The sequence below is a fragment of the Ahaetulla prasina genome, chromosome 1 (assembly GCF_028640845.1).
Source record: "Ahaetulla prasina isolate Xishuangbanna chromosome 1, ASM2864084v1, whole genome shotgun sequence".
In the NCBI taxonomy this organism is placed as follows: domain Eukaryota; kingdom Metazoa; phylum Chordata; class Lepidosauria; order Squamata; family Colubridae; genus Ahaetulla; species Ahaetulla prasina.
This window is the reverse complement of record NC_080539.1, coordinates 298,929,606-298,953,032: the sequence shown is the minus strand read 5'-3', so window position 1 is coordinate 298,953,032 and position 23,427 is coordinate 298,929,606. Positions and strand designations below refer to the sequence as shown.

Sequence of the window (23,427 nt, the reverse complement as noted above, 5' to 3'; positions counted from 1 at the left end):
TTCCCAAAATAGCCGGTCCAAAGATTTTAAGGAGGGTCTCACCACCGCCTCTTTCAAGGCGGCAGGAAAACCCTTCCAACAAAGAAGCATTTATAATCCTCTGAGCCAGCCTCGTGTCACCTCCTGAGTGGCCAGCACCAGCCAGGAAGGACACGGATCCAATAAACATGTAGTGGCGCGGAGCCTCCCAACAACCTGTCCACGCCCTCGGAGCCACAGGGTCAAATTCATCCCAAACAGACTCAACAAGACGTGCCTCCTCTCCTCGCTTGATCATCCCAATTTCGGTCCAGACCATCCCGGAGCTGAGCGATTTTGTCATATAGATAACCACTAAACTCCTCGGCACGCCCCTGTAACGGGTCATCCCGCACCTCCTGATGAAGGAGGAACGGGTCACCCAAACAGGGCGGCCGGGCGGTTATCTGCCGACGCAATGAGGGTGGAGGCGAGGAACGCCGCCTCATTGCCACTAGGTAGGTCCTAGAATAGACCCAACTAGTGTCCGATCAGCTTCGGAATGACTGACCTCGCGTTTCTAGGCGCCTTCTCCGCGTTTCATCTCTCTCAGCCCTCGGAGAACCAAGGGGCCAGACGAGATCTGCGCCGGGTCAGAGGTCGCAAAGGCACGACACGGTCCAAGGCAGCCGCGCCTGTTCCCAGGCCGCAACTAGTTCCTCAGTCGTGCGGCCAGATCCTCAGGAATGGCCCAAGCTCCGCCAGGAACCTCTCAGGGTCCATCAGGCGCCTGGGGTAGGTTCCGTCTCCCTGCGATGGTGGGTGGCGGTTCGGAAGTCCAGACGAAGGAGAAAATGATCTGTCCATGACATTGCAGACTGACTATGCATATATAGTATATATTTATATACTATTTTTATCAATGTCTTCTAATGAGGAATACTCGTTATTTTTGTTACCTTTTGATCTAGGATATGTTAGGTTTCTATTACATTAGAATGAGAAAATTATGTCTTCCAGCTATTTCTCTGTGAAATAATTGCTTATCCGTGTTGCACAAAGAACTGCTTGCATCCCTCAAGGTAACACACCTAGAAGAAGTTTACTTCTTAAATTATGTACATTCACATTAACTCCAGGTCTAAGAAAGCTGTGCTAGAAAATCAAAAATATACTGTATTTTGTTAGTAAAATATATAGTAAAGGAAAGGGAAGGCACATATAGTTAAATGACAGATTTTGCTCAAAGTGCACAATTTTGATAACCTTATCAGATGCAACGTTAAGGTTTCTTTAAATCTCAGTCTGCATTACATCTGCACTTTACCACATTGCAAGAGAATACAACAGATTCATAAGAGAATACTTGTTTTTTATAACAAAAGCCTTACTGTTTTTTCTTCAATAACTGATAATTACAATCAATATATCACCAACTTATACTAGATTGGCAAAAATATCTAATAACTTGCTTTTAACTGTAATGCACCAGTTGAATAACTGTTTTGTATTATTTACTTCCAAACAAACCAACAAAACAATCATGAATCAACTTTATTTCAGAACATAGAGACAAACTCATGAAGAGCTTGTACAAACAAGTTTATAATAGATCTTAAAAGTTTGCAGCTGTAACAATGAAGGAACAATCCACCATGTATAAAATGTTATTCCCTAGAGTGTTTTCAGTTTCTAACATGCTGGAACACCTTATATATGAGACACTTTCCTTAAACATGAATGTTACAAATGGTTGAGGAGATGTGTATCAGAGTCATGTTTCAACTGTAATAGAAAGGACTGCTTACCTTCAGACAGGGACAAGTCATCAACTGGAGACAGGAGGTCTGCCTGTACAGCAAGGCCATCACTTAGCCATGTGGTAATCTGATTCGTCAAGATTACCTGCAAACAGACATGGAGGAGGAAAAAGTATTAGAATTACAAGATAGGCACAATAATTACCTCAGATATACACAGAATGTATAGACAACCCTCAACGCCCGCCATAACATTCGTCATTTCAACGCCTTTCTCAAATTTGGATCAAGCATCTTAATAAAATGTTAAGGAAAGCAAATCCTTTCAAAACTCTGTTCAAGATTACTAATTAGCTTCATATTATATCTCATTTCTTTGGCAGGAAAGAATGTCTTTGTTGAAAGGGAAAAGTGGTAGAGAGGTAGAAAGCACAGAGGAAACAGAATAAAATGTGATAAATGCTACAGGGTCTCAAGGCAGTGTGTCTGTATAAAGATCACTAAAATAGTTCTTCTCTAAGTCAACATCAAGAGACAGATAAATATACCAAACTGGTTCAGTGTGAATACATGATATACTAAAAGTTGAAAAAGACAAAGGTTAGAAATAAATTGGAACACCTCATCATTACAACTGTATGCTAAGATGGGAAGATATTGTACAGTTATTCAAGATGATCCATATAATTAGAACATTGTCACAATATAATGACAGAGCACATATTCTGAATGCAAGAAGCATGAAGTCAAATCCAAGTATTGTTATACTCCTATCTGGAAACTTGGAAAACTGTTGCTAGTCAATGTTGCTGTCAGAACATAAGATTCCAGCACTGTCTTCTCACAGAAGTCAACTTGATAGCCATGCAATGGCTAGATCAGGGGTGTCCAAACTTGGTCCCTTTAAGACTTGTGGACTTCAACTCCCAGAGTTCCTCAGCCAGCTTTGCTGGCTGATCTTAAAGGACCAAGTTTGGACACCCCTGGGCTAGATGAAGGACATTAGCACAACATTACTTTCCTCCTTATATAACTCAGTGACTGCCAATAGCTTTCCAAAGCAGCATTATCATAACTTTGGCTACATCTCTGTATTTCCATCTTCCTTGCACAATAAAGAATAAAAGATAAATTAATAATTTCAGTTTAAATACTATTCATCTTTATCATCAAGCACTGGGACAGAAATCTGAAATGCAATCTAAAACCAGAACTCTGTTTTCCTAGGGTTCTTGGAAAGCTTATAAGCACCAGTGAAAAAGCGTCAAGGTGTTAATGATTCAGGCTTAGACTCTGTACCTATTTTATAAAGATACACTTGTTCCCTTCGTCTTTTACTGCCACAAATGAAAAAAGCATTACATTTGACCCCTTGATTCAAGCTAGGCAAATTACATGTTTTATAAACTTATGGGGATCAGGCAGTATTAACCAGGCTATTTCCTTTCATCATTCATGAAGAGTTTATTGTCATTGTCAGTCCAATAACGACAATTAAGAGTCTTTGCCTCCCAGAAAGTTTGGCAGACTTATTTCCTTCCTTCCTTCCTTCCTTCCTTCCTTCCTTCCTTCCTTCCTTCCTTCCTTCCTTCCTTCCTTCCTTCCTTCCTTTCCTTCCTGTTGGGTAAGTGATGGACATTAAAAAGGAACAAACAAAATTTGGGGGTTATTTGTCATATATAAATAAATTCTATCCTGCTACCATAATTACTAGAAGAGATTCAAGGACTATAAGAGGCAAAGAAACAACAAATCCAGAATACAGTATTTCAAGCACCACAATAGCAAATTCAACATGATAGATAGAATATTGATGACGTTACGTAACAATGTTTGCTAAAGCGGTTCAACATAGTACAGATTCGTATTAAAGCAAGAACTAATAATACCAATAAAAAACCAGTTCCAAATGAATAGAAATATAAAGACTAAACAGTAAGTGTTGTGAAAAAAGGATTAGGAAACATTTTAGATTAATGTACAGAATGTGCAGCCACATTATGACATGGTCTGAAGTTTTTATTGGCAGATGTTTTACACTAACTATACTATTCACAAATGTCAAGAGAACCCATGTGTGATGCAGTCATTTCAAATTTCTTCCAATGTAAACTAAATTCTGTACCATTGTGTGCTTGTTCATGTCACATCACTTTTATATATATATTTTTTCAAACTAAATTTCTGTAATTCATAGTCCATTTCATTAAACAAGTCCTATTCTGCTAGTTTCCAGTTACAAAAAAATATCTCATTACAACTGGAGATTTGAAAAGGTTCAATATGAATGTATGGATGTATCTCTGTGTATGTATCTTTGTATATATATGTATCTAAAATACACACACACGTACAAATATATACATATACAAGATGTTGGTGTTGTATCTATACTCCCTTCCATTTCCTTTTTCCTTTCTCTCCTCTCTCTTTGGAATTGTTATGAGGACAAATTAGACAATTTCATCTACATTTCCTTAAGATCCTTGGAAGAGAATAGCATGTACAGATTAGCACACCCAATAAATTGCATATAAGATAAATAAGAAAAAGACCAACAAATATACAGAGCTAAATAATTATAATATAGAAATAACTCACTTACTAAACAATTACATTTCCAAACAGTTTTAGCTCTTTCAAAATTATTAACCAAAGCAGGGGAACCACAGAATAGCCTGTGTTCAATAATTGCATCTTCCTAAGTATCGGTGATCAATCCAATTGTGAAGATCTTTGAATTCCCAAATTCTCAAAAAAGTTAATTGTAATTCTTTGTTCTCTCTTTCATCTCTACGTCAATTTAGAATCACAATACAGGTTGTCTTCGATTTATTATCACAATTGGCACCGGATCATTCATCATTAAGAGGTGCAGTCATTAAGTGAGGCATCACATCAATGCATCTTCTTTGACTACCTTTTTTGCCATGGTCTTTAAGGGGATCATTGTGGATGTTAAGATACATGATTGACTCTGCTTGTTGGAAGATGGCTGGGAAGGTTGCAAATTGCAATCATGTGACCTAGGGATGCTTCAACTGTTGCAGCAGGACGCAGGCAGATTGCCAAGTGCCCAAATTGCAATCACATGATCGCAGGGGTGGTGTAATGGTTGTAATTTTGAGAATAAGTCATATAAATCATTTTTTGCAACACCGCTGTAACTTAAAACCATTCTAACAAAATGACCAAAAGTTGAGGACTACCTATATGCAGAGTTTTTTTCTGCCACACTATTACAAAATTACTGTATGTTTAGGTGGAAGATCTTAAACATTTTCCTTTCTGTCAGAAAAAAAGAAGAAACATAACATTTCTCAGTGACTTTATGTTTTCATTCCCACTTGATTTTCACTTTGTTTCCTTGAATGCCCTATAGGTAGAAATCTTTACTATGAATTGAAACAACAGCAATAACAAACCAAAATATTTTACTTAGGTGTCACATTTTCATGCAGCAGCTTTTATACCCAAATGAAAATTGCTCAAACACATAAAGAAGCAGATATCTATCTAGCCAGTGCTTCTTGAAACAGTTTTGTCACCTTGTCACTGAAGGTCCTGGACAACATAGTGGGAAGGAGTGCCTACATTTACTTGCATCTGGTTCACAGCATAATCTGGCTACGATAATTCCTGTTTTGTAGTCCTGGACCTAAATTACTAGAAGAGATTCAAGGACTATAAGAGGCAAAGAAACAACAAATCCAGAATACAGTATTTCAAGCACCACAATAGCAAATTCAACATGATAGATAGAATATTGATGACGTTACGTAACAATGTTTGCTAAAGCGGTTCAACATAGTACAGATTCGTATTAAAGCAAGAACTAATAATACCAATAAAAACCAGTTCCAAATGAATAGAAATATAAAGACTAAACAGTATACAGGGCAGAATAGTGTGTATTTTAAACTTCAAATACAAAACACTTTACTCACTTCAATATTTGATTTTAACTTATAAAAGCCCTACCTATAAGTTTAAATACTTTGTAAAAATAAAATCTACTAGAGGGGAGCTGAATAATATATTACAGTACATATAACAGTCAATGAGTAATATTGGTGATCTAGGACTACATTGTATTTGATTTCATTTGTATATTTTCAATTTCATAAACCGACCTGATATTTCTTAATGAATATGCAGTCACTTTAAGAAATAAAACATCAAAAACGCAGTATAATATAAAAAGCCTTATGTACCACTTTTTATCAATAATCTTTCTATTCAAGCTGCCTTCTTATATCAAAAAAGGACCCAGCTCAGAAGAATTTTCTCTATGGAAGTGCTGGAAAAAATGCTGGCATACCAGATACATTTCATTTTGACTGTGATTAAGGAAGGCTCATACTGAAGACACAGGGTTTTTTTTTTTTATCATATGCAGTTTATTTTAAGGGTATTCTCAGATTTCCTGTTCTATCCTGTACAGAAACAAAAAAAAAATCATATAGCAACAGAAATATTGCAGGTTTTTTTTTAAGCTTATGGGAAATTGGTAATTTAATAGTGGCATTGCCTTTAATGTCCTTCATTGTGTAATCTTGTACCTGCTTATAACTGCTCCAGAAACAAAATTAAAACTGCTTCTATATGGATGAATAAATATGTTATTTCCATGATGCTTTTTTCTCAGATACATCTTCTGCTCTCCCCAGGACCACACTGAAACTACTAAATCTGACTCTGTCATCCCTGCAAATCTTGTTGAGTAAATAAATCATCCTCTGTAAACTTGTGGTCTCAGCCTCCTTGTTGGTTTATTGCAAAATTAAAGGAAACTAAGTACAGAACCATCAATCAGTAACCAGGAAAGGTACAAAGGCTTTGGAATCCACCAAAAGGGAGGGGAGAACCTCACATGAAATAACTGTTTATTATGAGAACTGAGTAAAATTTCCATTTTCACATGGAACATCATTTAGAAAAAAAATGTATTAAAGGCTTCCTACTGGGAGTAGAAGATGGAAAAGCTAGAAGAGAACACTAAGAACAATCAAAAAGCTTTTTCCATTGGTATTATGTTTTTTAAAAAATATTTTTAGTTCCTGCAACAACAAAATCAACCAAAGTACCAGTCAGTTTCATAGGGTGAATTGCAAATTGCAAAAGAAAAAGGAATATATACATTTAAATTTTTAGGACTGCAGTTTCATCTCCAAAACCTGAGACACATGCTTCTTGTGTCCAGAAATGTGATCATGATTTGGGAATTACTGAAAAGCTACTTAAAAAAAGCAATACTTCAAGTTTCAATGTCAACAAAAAGGAGTGACAAGTATTATGAAATGAATTTATCAAGCCATCGTAACTAATAAACAGAATGGAAACATAAAGCATGACAAAGATGATGAGTTGAGGTGATGGTCATTGTGCATTCCCTATCTTTGCAAAAGCGGTGGTATTCAAACTTGCACTTACTCCTGAAACAGGCAGTATTACAGGCAACACATAAGTATGACTAGACATTGAACTAATGGCGTCCTTCAACACTGTTGGTAAAAGCTGTTCGGTAGTAATTAGCAGCTTGCAACACATGGGTGAACAATTTCCCATTAGCTCAGCCAGGCTTACTACAGTATCACTATCACAGTTATGTTTCAAAAGAATTAATAGTAAATTTCAGAAGAAATTCAAAAGAATTAACAGTACATTTCAAAAGAATTAATGGTCTCTTCATAAACTGTGAAAAACAGGAAGACAAAGTCTGAGAAGTTACTATGGTAAATCAATAGATTTCAGGAGGAAAGAAACAGCTTTAAGCATGTAATGACAAAGTTAAAGCTCTTCTACAACTCAACTGACAGTGTTCCCTGCAGAATTCCCCACAGAAACTAAATTTCTGGATGAATGAATCTAAAGCAGGAGGATGAGTATGGTAGATCAAGTTTTTATTACATCTTTTCATGAAGTATTAAATTAATGGCAACCCAAAATGTCTTTGTTTAATCCAAAGCAGCTCATTCCCTGAGCTGCCGTTCATATGTATTTCCGGCTAGTAAACACCAAATAACTTAAGTTTTCATAGCATTTGCAGAACTTGGCAAATCAATGTCTAGCAACATTTACCAGCTGTTAACATTTTTCCCCTCTATGATGATACCATTCAACTAAGGAGAATATTTGTAGCTTAGGGTTGAGATAAGGGGATCTTGGTGCTCTTGGGAAGTTGGTTGTTTTCTTGCAGACGTTTCATTATGCAAACCAGGTAACATCACCAGTGCTCATGATGATGATGAGCACTGATGATATAACCTAGTTTGGGTAATGAAACATCTGCAACAGTGGTGGGTTTCAGCAGATTCTGGCCAGTTCTGGAGAACCAGTAGTGGAAATTTTGAGTAGTTCGGAGAACCAGTAGTAAACATTTTCCTTTTCCTTTCTCTCTCTCTCTCTCTCTCTCTCTCTCTCTCTCTCTCTCTCTCTCTCTCTCTCTCTCTCTCTCTCTCTTTGGAATTGTTATGAGGACAAATTAGACAATTTCATCTACATTTCCTTAAGATCCTTGGAAGAGAATAGCATGTACAGATTAGCACACCCAATAAATTGCATATAAGATAAATAAGAAAAAGACCAACAAATATACAGAGCTAAATAATTATAATATAGAAATAACTCACTTACTAAACAATTACATTTCCAAACAGTTTTAGCTCTTTCAAAATTATTAACCAAAGCAGGGGAACCACAGAATAGCCTGTGTTCAATAATTGCATCTTCCTAAGTATCGGTGATCAATCCAATTGTGAAGATCTTTGAATTCCCAAATTCTCAAAAAAGTTAATTGTAATTCTTTGTTCTCTCTTTCATCTCTACGTCAATTTAGAATCACAATACAGGTTGTCTTCGATTTATTATCACAATTGGCACCGGATCATTCATCATTAAGAGGTGCAGTCATTAAGTGAGGCATCACATCAATGCATCTTCTTTGACTACCTTTTTTGCCATGGTCTTTAAGGGGATCATTGTGGATGTTAAGATACATGATTGACTCTGCTTGTTGGAAGATGGCTGGGAAGGTTGCAAACGGTAATAACATGATCGCAGGGGTGGTGTAATGGTTGTAATTTTGAGAATAAGTCATATAAATCATTTTTTGCAACACCGCTGTAACTTAAAACCATTCTAACAAAATGACCAAAAGTTGAGGACTACCTATATGCAGAGTTTTTTTCTGCCACACTATTACAAAATTACTGTATGTTTAGGTGGAAGATCTTAAACATTTTCCTTTTTGTCAGAAAAAAAGAAGAAACATAACATTTCTCAGTGACTTTATGTTTTCATTCCCACTTGATTTTCACTTTGTTTCCTTGAATGCCCTATAGGTAGAAATCTTTACTATGAATTGAAACAACAGCAATAACAAACCAAAATATTTTACTTAGGTGTCACATTTTCATGCAGCAGCTTTTATACCCAAATGAAAATTGCTCAAACACATAAAGAAGCAGATATCTATCTAGCCAGTGCTTCTTGAAACAGTTTTGTCACCTTGTCACTGAAGGTCCTGGACAACATAGTGGGAAGGAGTGCCTACATTTACTTGCATCTGGTTCACAGCATAATCTGGCTACGATAATTCCTGTTTTTGTAGTCCTGGACCTAAATTACTAGAATAAACTCCATGTTGAGGTTGGTTCAGAAATTCCAGATGTATAACACCACGGCTTAGTTACTAAACAGTATACAGGGCAGAATAGTGTGTATTTTAAACTTCAAATACAAAACACTTTACTCACTTCAATATTTGATTTTAACTTATAAAAGCCCTACCTATAAGTTTAAATACTTTGTAAAAATAAAATCTACTAGAGGGGAGCTGAATAATATACTGGCCATTGTTTTGGGAGATCTAAACAAGGCAAACTTAAGGAAAGAACTACCAAAATACTTTCAGCATGTCAATTGTCCCACCAGAGGCAAGAATACTCTAGACCACTGCTACACAACACTAAAAGATGCCTATCGGTCTTTACCACGTGCAGCTGTAGGACACTCTGATCATTGCATGATTCACCTTGTACCTGCTTACAGGCAAAGACTTAAAGCCATAAAACCAATAATTAAATCAGTGAAAACCTGGACGGAGGAATCAGAATTAAAGCTAAAGGCATGTTTTGACTGCACTGATTGGAATATTTTTAAAGATACCTCTGCAGACCTGGATGAACTCACAGATACTGTAACATCATATGTCAGCTTCTGTGAAGACCTATGTGTACCTACAAGGAACTTGCGAATACACAGTAATAACAAACCTTGGTTTACACCTAAACTTAAGCAGCTACGACATTCCAAAGAGGAAGCCTACAGAAAAGGTGATAAAATGCTGTACAATCAGGCCAGAAATGCACTAACAAGGGAGATAAGAGCAGCAAAAGAAGCTACTCTGAAAAGCTAAAGAATCAATTTTCAGCAAATGAACCAGCAAACATGTGGAAAACTCTTAAAATATCACCGCTATGGCAAACCTCCTTCCCAGGCTGAAGGTAATCAACAACTGGCAGATGACCTGAATGAGTTTTACTGCAGGTTTGAAAGGAAACTACAGCCACCTATCTCCACAACCCCATCTCAGACACACCAACAACAGCCAAGCCTCCTACAACTGACCCCATTTCATTGGGTTCACAACCCTAGTGATCACAGAAAAGGAAGTGCAGGACCTATTTCACAGACAAAAGCCAGGAAAAGCTCCAGGCCCAGACAAGATAACTCCTTCTTGCTTAAAAGTCTGTGCTGACCAATTGGCCCCCATCTTCACCCATATTTTCAATAAATCACTAGAGATGTGCTATGTTCCTTCTTGCTTCAAACGCCTACCATCATCCCAGTGCCAAGAAGCCCACCATCAAGGAACTGAATGACTACAGACCAGTTGCTCTAACATCTGTAGTCATGAAAACCTTTGAAAGGCTAGTGCTTTCCTACCTGAAAACCATCACGAATCCGCTTTTAGACCCCTTGCAATTTGCATACCGAGCAAATAGACCAACAGATGATGCTGTTAATATGGCTCTGCACTACATCCTACAACATCTTGAGTCTCCAAAGACCTATGCAAGGGTCCTTTTTGTAGACTTTAGTTCAGCATTCAATACCATCATTCCAGACATTCTTCTAACTAAGCTAAACCAGCTACAGGTACCGGAACAGACTTGTAAGTGGATCACAAGCTTCCTAACAAACAGGAAGCAGCAGGTGAAGCTAAGCAAGATCACATCAAATACCTGTACAATTAGCACAGGGCCCCCAAGGCTGTGTGCTCTCCCACTTCTCTCTCTCTGTATACCAATGACTGCATCTCCAATGATCCATCTGTTAAACTACTGAAGTTCGCAGATGACACAACAGTGATTGGTCTCATTCGAGACAATGACGAATCCGCATATAGACGAGAGGTCGAACGACTAGCCTTGCGGTGCAACCAAAACAATCTGGAACTGAACACACTCAAAACCGTAGAAATGGTGGTAGACTTTAGGGAAAACCCTTCCATACTTCCACCTCTCACAATACTTGACAACACAGTATCAACAGTAGAAACCTTCAAATTTCTGGGTTCTATCATATCGCAAGATCTCAAATGGACAGCTAACATCAAAACATCATTAAAAAGGACAACAAAGAATGTTCTTTCTGCGCCAACTCAGTAAGCTCAAACTGCCCAAGGAGCTGCTGATCCAATTCTACAGAGGAATTATTGAGTCTGTCATTTGCACCTCTATAACTGTCTGGTTCGGTTCTGCAACCCAACAAGAAAAACACAGACTTCAGAGGATAATTAGAACTGCAGAAAAAATAATTGCTACCAACTTGCCTTCCATTGAGGACCTGTATACTGCACGAATCAAGAAGAGGGCCGTGAAAATATTGCAGATCCCTCGCATCCTGGACATAAACTGTTTCAACTCCTACCCTCAAAACGACGCTATAGAGCACTGCACACCAGAACAACTAGACACAAGAACAGTTTTTCCAAGGCCATCACTCTGCTAAACAAATAATTCCTCAACACTGTCAGACTATTTACTGAATCTGCACTACTATTAATCGTTTCATAGTTCCCATCACCAATCTCTTTCCACTTATGACTGTATGACTATAACTTGTTGCTGGCAATCCTTATGATTTATAATGATATATTATCATCAATTGTGTTGTAAATGTTGTACCTTGATGAACGTATCTTTTCTTTTATGTACACTGAGAGCATATGCACCAAGACAAATTCCTTGTGTGTCCAATCACACTTGGCCAATAAAATTCTATTCTATTCTATTCTAAAAAATAATATATTACAGTACATATAACAGTCAATGAGTAATATTGGTGATCTAGGACTACATTGTATTTGATTTCATTTGTATATTTTCAATTTCATAAACCGACCTGATATTTCTTAATGAATATGCAGTCACTTTAAGAAATAAAACATCAAAAACGCAGTATAATATAAAAAGCTTTATGTACCACTTTTTATCAATAATCTTTCTATTCAAGCTGCCTTCTTATATCAAAAAAGGACCCAGCTTAGAAGAATTTTCTCTATGGAAGTGCTGGAAAAAATGCTGGCATACCAGATACATTTCATTTTGACTGTGATTAAGGAAGGCTCATACTGAAGACACAGGGTTTTTTTTTTATCATATGCAGTTTATTTTAAGGGTATTCTCAGATTTCCTGTTCTATCCTGTACAGAAACAAAAAAAAATCATATAGCAACAGAAATATTGCAGGTTTTTTTTTAAGCTTATGGGAAATTGGTAATTTAATAGTGGCATTGCCTTTAATGTCCTTCATTGTGTAATCTTGTACCTGCTTATAACTGCTCCAGAAACAAAATTAAAACTGCTTCTATATGGATGAATAAATATGTTATTTCCATGATGCTTTTTTCTCAGATACATCTTCTGCTCTCCCCAGGACCACACTGAAACTACTAAATCTGACTCTGTCATCCCTGCAAATCTTGTTGAGTAAATAAATCATCCTCTGTAAACTTGTGGTCTCAGCCTCCTTGTTGGTTTATTGCAAAATTAAAGGAAACTAAGTACAGAACCATCAATCAGTAACCAGGAAAGGTACAAAGGCTTTGGAATCCACCAAAAGGGAGGGGAGAACCTCACATGAAATAACTGTTTATTATGAGAACTGAGTAAAATTTCCATTTTCACATGGAACATCATTTAGAAAAAAAATGTATTAAAGGCTTCCTACTGGGAGTAGAAGATGGAAAAGCTAGAAGAGAACACTAAGAACAATCAAAAAGCTTTTTCTATTGGTATTATGTTTTTTAAAAAATATTTTTAGTTCCTGCAACAACAAAATCAACCAAAGTACCAGTCAGTTTCATAGGGTGAATTGCAAATTGCAAAAGAAAAAGGAATATATACATTTAAATTTTTAGGACTGCAGTTTCATCTCCAAAACCTGAGACACATGCTTCTTGTGTCCAGAAATGTGATCATGATTTGGGAATTACTGAAAAGCTACTTAAAAAAAGCAATACTTCAAGTTTCAATGTCAACAAAAAGGAGTGACAAGTATTATGAAATGAATTTATCAAGCCATCGTAACTAATAAACAGAATGGAAACATAAAGCATGACAAAGATGATGAGTTGAGGTGATGGTCATTGTGCATTCCCTATCTTTGCAAAAGCGGTGGTATTCAAACTTGCACTTACTCCTGAAACAGGCAGTATTACAGGCAACACATAAGTATGACTAGACATTGAACTAATGGCGTCCTTCAACACTGTTGGTAAAAGCTGTTCGGTAGTTATTAGCAGCTTGCAACACATGGGTGAACAATTTCCCATTAGCTCAGCCAGGCTTACTACAGTATCACTATCACAGTTATGTTTCAAAAGGATTAATAGTAAATTTCAGAAGAAATTCAAAAGAATTAACAGTACATTTCAAAAGAATTAATGGTCTCTTCATAAACTGTGAAAAACAGGAAGACAAAGTCTGAGAAGTTACTATGGTAAATCAATAGATTTCAGGAGGAAAGAAACAGCTTTAAGCATGTAATGACAAAGTTAAAGCTCTTCCACAACTCAACTGACAGTGTTCCCTGCAGAATTCCCCACAGAAACTAAATTTCTGGATGAATGAATCTAAAGCAGGAGGATGAGTATGGTAGATCAAGTTTTTATTACATCTTTTCATGAAGTATTAAATTAATGGCAACCCAAAATGTCTTTGTTTAATCCAAAGCAGCTCATTCCCTGAGCTGCCGTTCATATGTATTTCCGGCTAGTAAACACCAAATAACTTAAGTTTTCATAGCATTTGCAGAACTTGGCAAATCAATGTCTAGCAACATTTACCAGCTGTTAACATTTTTCCCCTCTATATGATGATACCATTCAACTAAGGAGAATATTTGTAGCTTAGGGTTGAGATAAGGGGATCTTGGTGCTCTTGGGAAGTTGGTTGTTTTCTTGCAGACGTTTCATTATGCAAACCAGGTAACATCACCAGTGCTCATGATGATGATGAGCACTGATGATATAACCTAGTTTGGGTAATGAAACATCTGCAACAGAGGTGGGTTTCAGCAGATTCTGGCCAGTTCTGGAGAACCAGTAGTGGAAATTTTGAGTAGTTCGGAGAACCAGTAGTAAAAATTCTGACTGGCCCCGCCCCCAACCCCCACATTTTTTTAACAAAAACGTGCCCATATTTATTGCTTTTTCAATAGAAGAGTATATGTAAATTTCAGGGCTGAACTGTACAGTTCTTGGTGCTCTCTGAGTTTGGTTGTTTCCTCATAGGCATTTCATTACCAAACTAGATAACACCATCAGTGCCTTTTTACAGGGATTTCCTGAGGGACTAGTTTTCTACAGCTGAGAGGAGGGAAAGACTTCAAGTCCTCAAGAATGCATACTTTTGGCCAAAATTTTCTCACTGATTCTCCATTATTTCCATTGACAGGATATAACCTTTCTTATTCTAATGTTACATTTTTGTCGTTGAATTTCAGATTGTAAATTAAGCCTTTTAATTAAACATTAAGTTTGTAATTCACTTTCCTATCCATATCCTACCAACTTTCTTATTTCAGTACATCTTCCAAATATACTCTGGCCTTACAATAAAACTGTGCTTGGCATTTCATAGGTTTGATCCCCTCTTTGCTGTAACTTGCAATTTTGTCCTTGGATCCTTATGACAGCTGACAAAAATATATTCCTAACAAAGGGCAATCCTTAGCAGTTCAGACAATATTTAAATCAGAACAAAAGGCCTAGGGATTTAGTTGAAAACAATGAAGCATCAGTGCAGGATAGCCCTTATGTTTAATTCTGATTTTTAAATAAAAAAAAATCTAAGTTACCCAACTCATTTTTAAAAACTTTCTGGGAAGAAGAGAGATTGGATATAAATCTATGCCAAAGGTTTAAAAATAATCACCCAAAAAGTAATAAGAGTTCCAGAACTGGGACAAGGGAGGGGGGGGAGAGAAACAAGGGAACCACACAAAACCCCATGCAAAAATGTGCTCGTCTCAAGCAGTTACATGTCTTCTAGCTGAAACTACCACCACCCAGAAATAGCCTTAGGGTATTGCCTTTCCTCTCGCTAAGCCAGGAGTGCAGCCAACACAAATGTAACCTTCAAAAGCTACCCTCCTGCCCCCCCACCCCGTGTTGTTCTGCTCCACAAAAAGTCTACATGCCTGGAGGGACTGCTCCATAGCCGAACAGCCCATATGCTTGCAGCTTGTACAAACCTGTTTGTAAAGACATGCGCAAAATATTCCCAAAGGGCAGGGTGGATCAGATTGCTTTCCCTCTTCCACATCCTGCCAGACATTGGGGCTTAGAGGTTAGTTTCAACATGCTTTTCTTTTCCTCCAGAAAAGTTCTGAATAAAAACACAGATTTCTGAATGAAGATTTGAAAAATGTGAATACTGTAAGTGTACTAGACAGTTGAATTGATTGGCTGATCAATAGAATAATCCTAACTTACACTAATTGTTTGCATTCACTATGTGAAGATTGCATCAACCAACTCTTATGGGAGATTCCATAGGAAACATCTGATTAAAAGCAGCTTTGATGTGGGATAATACTATTTTTAAGATTCTCAGTCTTAGTAAGTTCCATTATTTTATAGCAAGGAATTGATCATAATTTTTATTTATTTATTTATTTATTATTCGAATTTATATACCGCCCTATCTCCCAAAGGACTCAGGGCGGTTCACAGGCATATAAAACATCAATATACAAATTAAAATAATCCTTAAAAAACTTATTCTAACGCCCAGATAATTAAAAATAGAAATATAAATATAAAATATAAATATTAAAATCAATTTAAAACCCCTCTAAATTTAAAATCTAAGCCAGTCCTGCACAGATGAATAAATGTGTCTTGAGCTCGCGACGGAAGGTTCGAAGGTCAGGAAGTTGACGGAGTCCTGGGGGGAGTTCGTTCCAGAGGGTGGGAGCGCCCACGGAGAAGGCCCTTCCTGGGCGCCGCCAAACGACACTGCCTAGCTGACGGCACCCTGAGGAGTCCCTCTGTGAGAGCGCACGGGTCGGTGAGAGGTATCTGGTCGCAGTAGGCGGTCCCGTAAATAACCCGGCCCTATGCCATGGAGCGCTTTAAAGGTGGTCACCAAAACCTTGAAGCGCACCCGGAAGGCCACAGGTAGCCAGTGCAGCCTGCGCAGGATGGGTGTTATGCGGGAGCCACGAGGGGCTCCCTCTATCACCCGCGCAGCCGCATTCTGGACTAACTGCAGCCTCCGGATGCCCTTCAAGGGAAGCCCCATGTAGAGAGCGTTGCAGTAATCCAGGCGAGACGTCACAAGAGCGTGAGTGACCGTGCATAGGGCCTCCCGGTCCAGAAAGGGGCGCAGCTGGCTAATGCTAATAGACTTCAACATTCTACAGTACCTTATTCTTCCTTCTAACTGTATATTGTATATTGACTATTGGAAAACTTAAAATTATAAACAATAATCCTCAAAATTCAGAGGATTCCAGAAGTAGCCCAACTAAATCATATGAAAACAATGGATAATTTGATTAATGAAGTACATATAATCAAGTCAAGGAGCAATATGACACACCAATCTTTTGGATCCAATTCCAGAGTACTTCCAAAGCTTTCCATCTCACATTATAATCTTTTAATGTGATAAACAAGAGAAAATTATCAAATGCTCAGAAAATAATAATACTGATGCTTAATCAATTTGAATTTAACCAATTTAAGCCATTAGTTTGTCCTGGTTTTGTTCCCTTCTTTGTCTTGTCCCTCATCACTTGTAGGAATGTAGCCTATATCCCGCCCCCCATCAATGTCTGCATTCATATACTAGTGGATATTCTACTGTAGATGTATCTTCTGGAAACATCTAACATATTTGACAATTTAAATACTCCCCACTAAATACTGGTTGCAAACAACAGGCTTCCAAGACATAGATTCCTTTCCACTACCACAGAGATGGGTAAGAAAACAAGAGATTTGCATGCCAGCAAATATGCTTCTGCATAATCAATGTTCTCAATACATAGACAATTCAAGAGTTAGGGTTACATACAGAGGAGACAGGGAAGATGCCAAAAATTAGTTCCTGGAAATCAATTATTTCTACATTTTAATAGACATTAATAACAGAAATATCCCAGTGTGAAATAATCAAGTAAATATATCTTCCAGAAAGCTAGGCCTAGCTTTTCCAAGTAAAATAGGCATTTTTAATTTGGATTAATGGGATTGATGTTGGCTAGGTTAAGTTAAAGTTTGAGGCATTCCTTTGGCCCACAATATAGAAAACATGCAGTCTTTTGCTGGGAATATGAATTGAATATTAGGACTCTGGGTCCTCATTCTTGTTTTAGTGAAATATTTTTGAAATAAGAAGCAATGCTGACAAGTCTAGCCTTCAGAGTCACAGAGCTCTAATAACTAACCTATTTCAAATTAAATGGAAAAAGTTAAGAATAGAAGGAAAAGAAAAATCCATCGTCATCAGCATACCATTTCGATTTTTCACTCTTTAGAAAAAAAATCTCATTTATCCAACATTCATCTCTAAGGTGTCACTCGTAGTAAGTTGCCATATGAAAACTGAGCAGATTTACACAGACATGATTTTAAGTATGATGTAACATCATATGTTCATTCACTGAGCATCCTGAAGAATACATTTAAGGATAAACAAATTAATATTTTACATAAGCAACTTCGGTAGTTCTGCTGACTGCAAAACATCACTTTATACCTCAGTGTGTGATGTTCTCCAAAGATCATCAGAACAAGTATCAACTAGAAATCGGTTCAGCATTTTAGAAATTAACAATACATCCCTTTAGCTATTGGCTTTTGCCCAGAATTGTGAAGGAGAACTGATAAATCAAAATTTGATATTTTGCCCACAAGGTTGTTATGATTTAAAATCTACATCAATTTATCCCATTCAAAGTACACATGCAAATGGGGTATCAGTCACTATATTACTTCTATCCGTATTTTCACATGAAATGATACTTTTTTCATCCAGCTAACAGATTATTTACAGAATGACATATTACCTTGTCATAAACACAGGAATTGTAAACCGTTTTAAGGAAGAGATTACATGGATCCCGTAAGTATCCATGGAAGGATATTTTTACCCCTTTGTTCTCATACATAAAATATGGCTTTGGTATAGTCTAAAAGCCCAATGATCCCAATCAAGACTACTGTTGCAGAATTTTTTGTAGCAATAGCAATAGCCCTTAGACTTATGTACTGTTTTACAGTGCTTTACAGCCCTCTCTAAGCGGTTTACAGAGTCAGTATATTGCCCCCAACAATTTGGGTCCTCATTTTACCCACCTCGGAAGGCTGGAACCTTGAGCCTGGTGAGATTTAAACTACCAAATTGCAGGCAACCAGCAGGCAGCAGAAGTAGCCTGCAGTACTGCACTCTAACCATTGCGCTGCTGTGGCTCATTATAGGCTGGATAAGTCAATTTTTCACCTGAAAATTAATTAGCTGGGTAGCAGGACTCTGTTTGTTTTTCTCACTTGATACCTTCTGAATCGATGCAAACCATGAATGCAAAGCTTAAGAGTTTCCTCATAATTTAAAGATTTATGAAAGTTAAAGTTCTATTATTGACCCCATAATCATAAATCGGAAAGCTTGTTTATGGGCAACGTTCACATGACACAGTCTAGTATTGCTTTCAAAGCCATTTCTAGATATTAATATACCTTAAGAACATAGTTCCTATATAAAATACCGAGAGCTTCTTCAAGCGATAAAATGGAACAATATATCATGGATAGTCTCACTCCAGGTAGATATGCAGCTGGCTGAACAATCATATCCAGTGCACGTCCCTAGTAGATTGTGCCTACATATAGGAAGGTAATGCAATGGGGTATCCCAACATTTTGTCCTGGGACTAGTGCTTTTTAACATTTTTAAAAAATATGTTTTAGAAAAGGGGAGACAATATGTTCAGCCAAATTACAAATGTCACAAACTTGAAAAGAATTGGCAACATCAGACTTGAAGTTCAAAAGAATCTTGATAAACTTGAATATTAGATCCTACCCAACAATACATATTGTCAATGGCAAGAAATGCCAGGTTTTGTATTTAGGCAGCAAAAAATCAGATGCACAAGTAACAGATAGGCACTGCCTTGATTGATAGTAGTATTTGTGAGAAGGAGCAGAGTAGATCATAGTTTAAGCATGAGCCATTGAGCCAGCAGTGTGTTGCAGTTCTTCAAAGGGCCAATACAATCTCAGCCTGCATCCACCAACATATAGTATCAAGAGCATAGGAAGTGATAGTTCCACTATATGCTGCGCCGCAGGTGGAATATTGAATCCAGTTCATTAGCATAATACAAGGAGGATGCTAGGAAGGTGAGGTCCTAGAGGTCAAAGCCTATGATGAATGGTTAAAGGAATGGAAATGTTTAGTCTGGAGAACAGAAGGCTAAAGGGAGATAAGAGAACAGTCTCCCAATATTTGAAGAGCTGACAGAAGATATGGATTCGTTCTCTATAGCACCCAAAGATAGAATCAAAATCATTGGGTGGAAACTTTACAGGGGAGATCCAAACTCAAAATAAGGAGGAATTTCCTGATCATAAGAGTTACTAAGCAGTATAACAGCCTTCCTTCTGGAGTTGTTTAGAATAACCTGGAATACAGAATTCAAATGTTTTGAAGTGCATAATAATAATAAAACCCTAATTCCGAAGGTTTTGCTCTTAATGATGGCTGATTCAAAACTCTGGACTATAGAAGCATTTTTTGGAACTCTGCCTAAATTTTCATTAATCGGAAGACTTACTCCCACCTGCAGGAACTTTTGTTCTTAACATTCAAGATGTTTTCTGATCTTTTCAAGTATTAAACATCTGCTGAGGTTTACAAATTAATTTCAGGCTTTTGTATTTTTCAGAATGGTTCAGATTTAATCCTAAAACACAGGGAGGTTTTTCACTGTAAAAGAATTAGTTAAACTTTTGTTTTTGAACTAAGTAAATTTCTCTTTGACATCCAAATTGAGAAGCCTTGTTCTAACTGTGCTTAACTAAGACAAACATTAAGAACCATTTTAAAGTGAGTTCAGCATTAGAGGACCTGCTGAATGACCATTCTTTATAATTAGTTGCTGTAAAGGCCTTAGATACAACACTGCAGAATTCTTCTTGTTCTCCAGCTTACCTATTTCAACTAAGTCTCAACTTTTGTACATTAATTGATACTTTTAATTGCTCTAGATCTGAAAACTTTTTTGCGTTGTGTGAATTATACCTTTAAAGTTTAAAGTGGTACTTAAAGTGTCTAATATGTGGTGGCTCCCAGCCATCCTTGGTTGATCTCAGAAAGCTAAGCATTTTGAAACAGTTACTTAGACCACCAAAGGTTAAAAAAAAACATACTGAAGAAAGACACAGTTGGGGGACTTCTGGGGAAGCAATGGCAAACTGAAGACAGCTCCGCAAGAAGTTGGCAATAAGAGAAGCAAGTAAACAGATCAGCTCTTTGGAACTCCTCCGTGAAGAACGGAAAGGACTAGGTATCAGCCCTGAATCCATCTTTGGTCAGACTTTACAGGGCTGCCACAATGGGAAGGGGAGAGAAGTGAAGTGAGTAAATCATAACAACACTTTCACATGAAATCAAGGTCAGGCTGCTGGCACCTGGAGGGGAGTGAATGAAGTTTGGCGGCAGCTGAGACAGGGTGGTTGATTGGGCCATGTGACGTGGATGTCACTGGGCAGGGCAGGGTGTGAGTTTTAGTGTGGGTGGGGGAAAACGCAGGATTTCAGATTCAGGTGCCAATATGACTTCTCTAATAAAATCTTACTTTGATGGACTTTGTCTCAGAGTTCTGAATTGCAATGAAGAGTTAGTTGGAACGCTGACACTAGGATCACCCACATGTTTTCTCCATACAGGGTCTGCCAATGAAGTGATCATAACATAGAAATCCTCAATCGGTTTGAGAGCTCTGAGAGCCGGGGAATCATAATCCTGCCTCAGACAAAGTTCAGTACCTTCAAACGGACACTGGGTTTACGCAATCTTAACTACTTTAGCCGATATCCTAATAACTAAAGAGGACATAGAAATAATACATCGGAAGAATGATTTGGAAAGCCTATTTACAAAGGGGACATGTTAAAACTACTGGAGTTATTCCTGAAGGGAGACAATGAGAAAATTATAATAAATCAACTACTTGATAGGATTAAAGGTCAAGCTTTTTTTAATGTAAACAGAAGAAATATAAAGTTATTCGATCAGCTTAAAATTCATGTGTTGTGGTTTCTGGTAGTTATTAATGGAATTTCTTTTTGACCAGGACTGAATGACCAGGCTTTAAAGATCTGTTTATTAATGGAGAGAGATTTCTTTAGGTGGGAGTTGTTGGGTTTTTTTTTTGCTTTTTTAAAAAAATGATAAGTTGAAATACAAAATGGATTTAGTGACATACATTCCAAGGGACCTCTCACACACTTCTTGAAGATTGCTACCTAGGCCTAAACTAGAGATAAATTGGGAAATGTATGTTTATACTGTATTTTCCTCAAGATAACAAATACAACTAAACAGCACTTTTAAATGGTCATTTTTGAGGTTAGGAAAAGTACTGAGAAGAAACAGTTCAAATCTCTCCCCGATCTGCCTTCCAATAATTATCAGTTGAGTGAAGAGATCAGTAAAGATGCTGTAGCCATCTTGCTCCCTCCACTCCAGAACTAATAGTAACTTTGATCATGTATGACTTCAACTAAAGAAAGGAAACTGAAAGTATTAATTCCTTTATGAATAACCCAAACTAAAAAAGCAGCAAGAGGATGATAACTATTTTCTTATAAAACACCTGGCTTTTTATTTCTAGTAATAAAGAGCTGATTAGACTATTTACAATCCAGTGTTGACAGAGGAATAGAGGAATGGTTGTTGTTAGTTGTGAAGTTGTATCCGACCCATCGTGACCCCATGGACAATGTTCCTCCAGGCCTTCCTGTCCTCTACCATCCTCTGGAGTCCATTTAACCATTTAATAGAGGAGTAGAGAATCCTTATTTACCAGACATGCCACATGCTAAAACAAAGGTACACCAATTTTACCTTTTAAATTGTCATTTTTGTTATTCTGCCCTTGTTGTGGCTATAGATAATGATTACGTATTACCATGTACTAGAAGGAGAGCCTTCTTTATATTACAGATGAAGGTCCAAACTAGGTAAGGGAAGAAAAACCATCACTGAAAGTTTAAAAGTGCAGAATTTCTTACAGAAGAAGTAACACAAATGTCAAAAGTTGGTAAAAGATCAAGTAGAAGAAGACAGAAAATACAACGGTCAGTTTAGCAGCCAGAAGGCCATTGGTGATTTTGCAAGAACTGGTTTGGTAGAATTAAAAGACCAAAAGGGGTCAAGGGAGCAATCAGAGGAGAGAAATGTATTACAGAGGGTGTAAGTAGACCACATGTTCAAGTGACTTGGAACAAAAGGAAGGAGGGAGTAAGTGATAATTTCTGAAGATAAAAGTAGCATACAATATTTGAAAACTGGGTAAAATAAGATGTTGATGTTGTTCAAAGGAAAAAAGGATGAAAAAAGATTTGGAAGAAATGGAAGATATTGCCAAGGTGAAAAAAACTGAAAGATTTTTTAAATGGAAATGGGATAGGAAAATGGAAGAAAAAACCCCTTTCAAATGACTTGGACCATTTTTGATCTATAAAAAGAAACATATGGAGCAGTAAGACATAAAACTTTAAGAACAAAAAAAATGAGGCATGTCATAAATACTCATGTAGTAAAGTATACTGAGGTATTTTTCCCCAAATCCCCAAAACTTTAACCTTAGTCTGTCTACTGTAGACCTCACCCCATTCCTAAGAAGGGGCATGCATAAGCGCATCAGCGTGCCTACCGTCCCTGTCCTAATGTTTTCTTTTATTCGTATCCTTTTCATGTATTTATAATTATGTTTACACTTGTATCTGTCATAAAATACATGCTTGATGAAATAAATAAATAAATAAAATATAAACATAAACTATGATGCTGATGGCTTAAAGTAATTAATAAGCAATTACAACAATTTCATCTATAATACTTTTCAAAAAATCTTTTTTTTTACTTTGCAGATTACAATATTGTCATATAGAACTTTAATA

At 37.1% G+C, this 23,427-nt stretch overlaps 1 protein-coding gene across 1 annotated transcript in view; it reads right to left on the bottom strand.

The window, feature by feature from the left end:
* The window catches only part of RAD51B (RAD51 paralog B), a 397,526-nt gene that overhangs the window by 288,562 nt on the left and 85,537 nt on the right, over nt 1-23,427 (bottom strand). Inside the window, exon 8 of the mRNA XM_058161894.1 lies at nt 1,767-1,863. Coding sequence (XP_058017877.1) covers nt 1,767-1,863 — 97 coding nt within the window. The remainder of the gene's footprint in view (nt 1-1,766; nt 1,864-23,427) is intronic.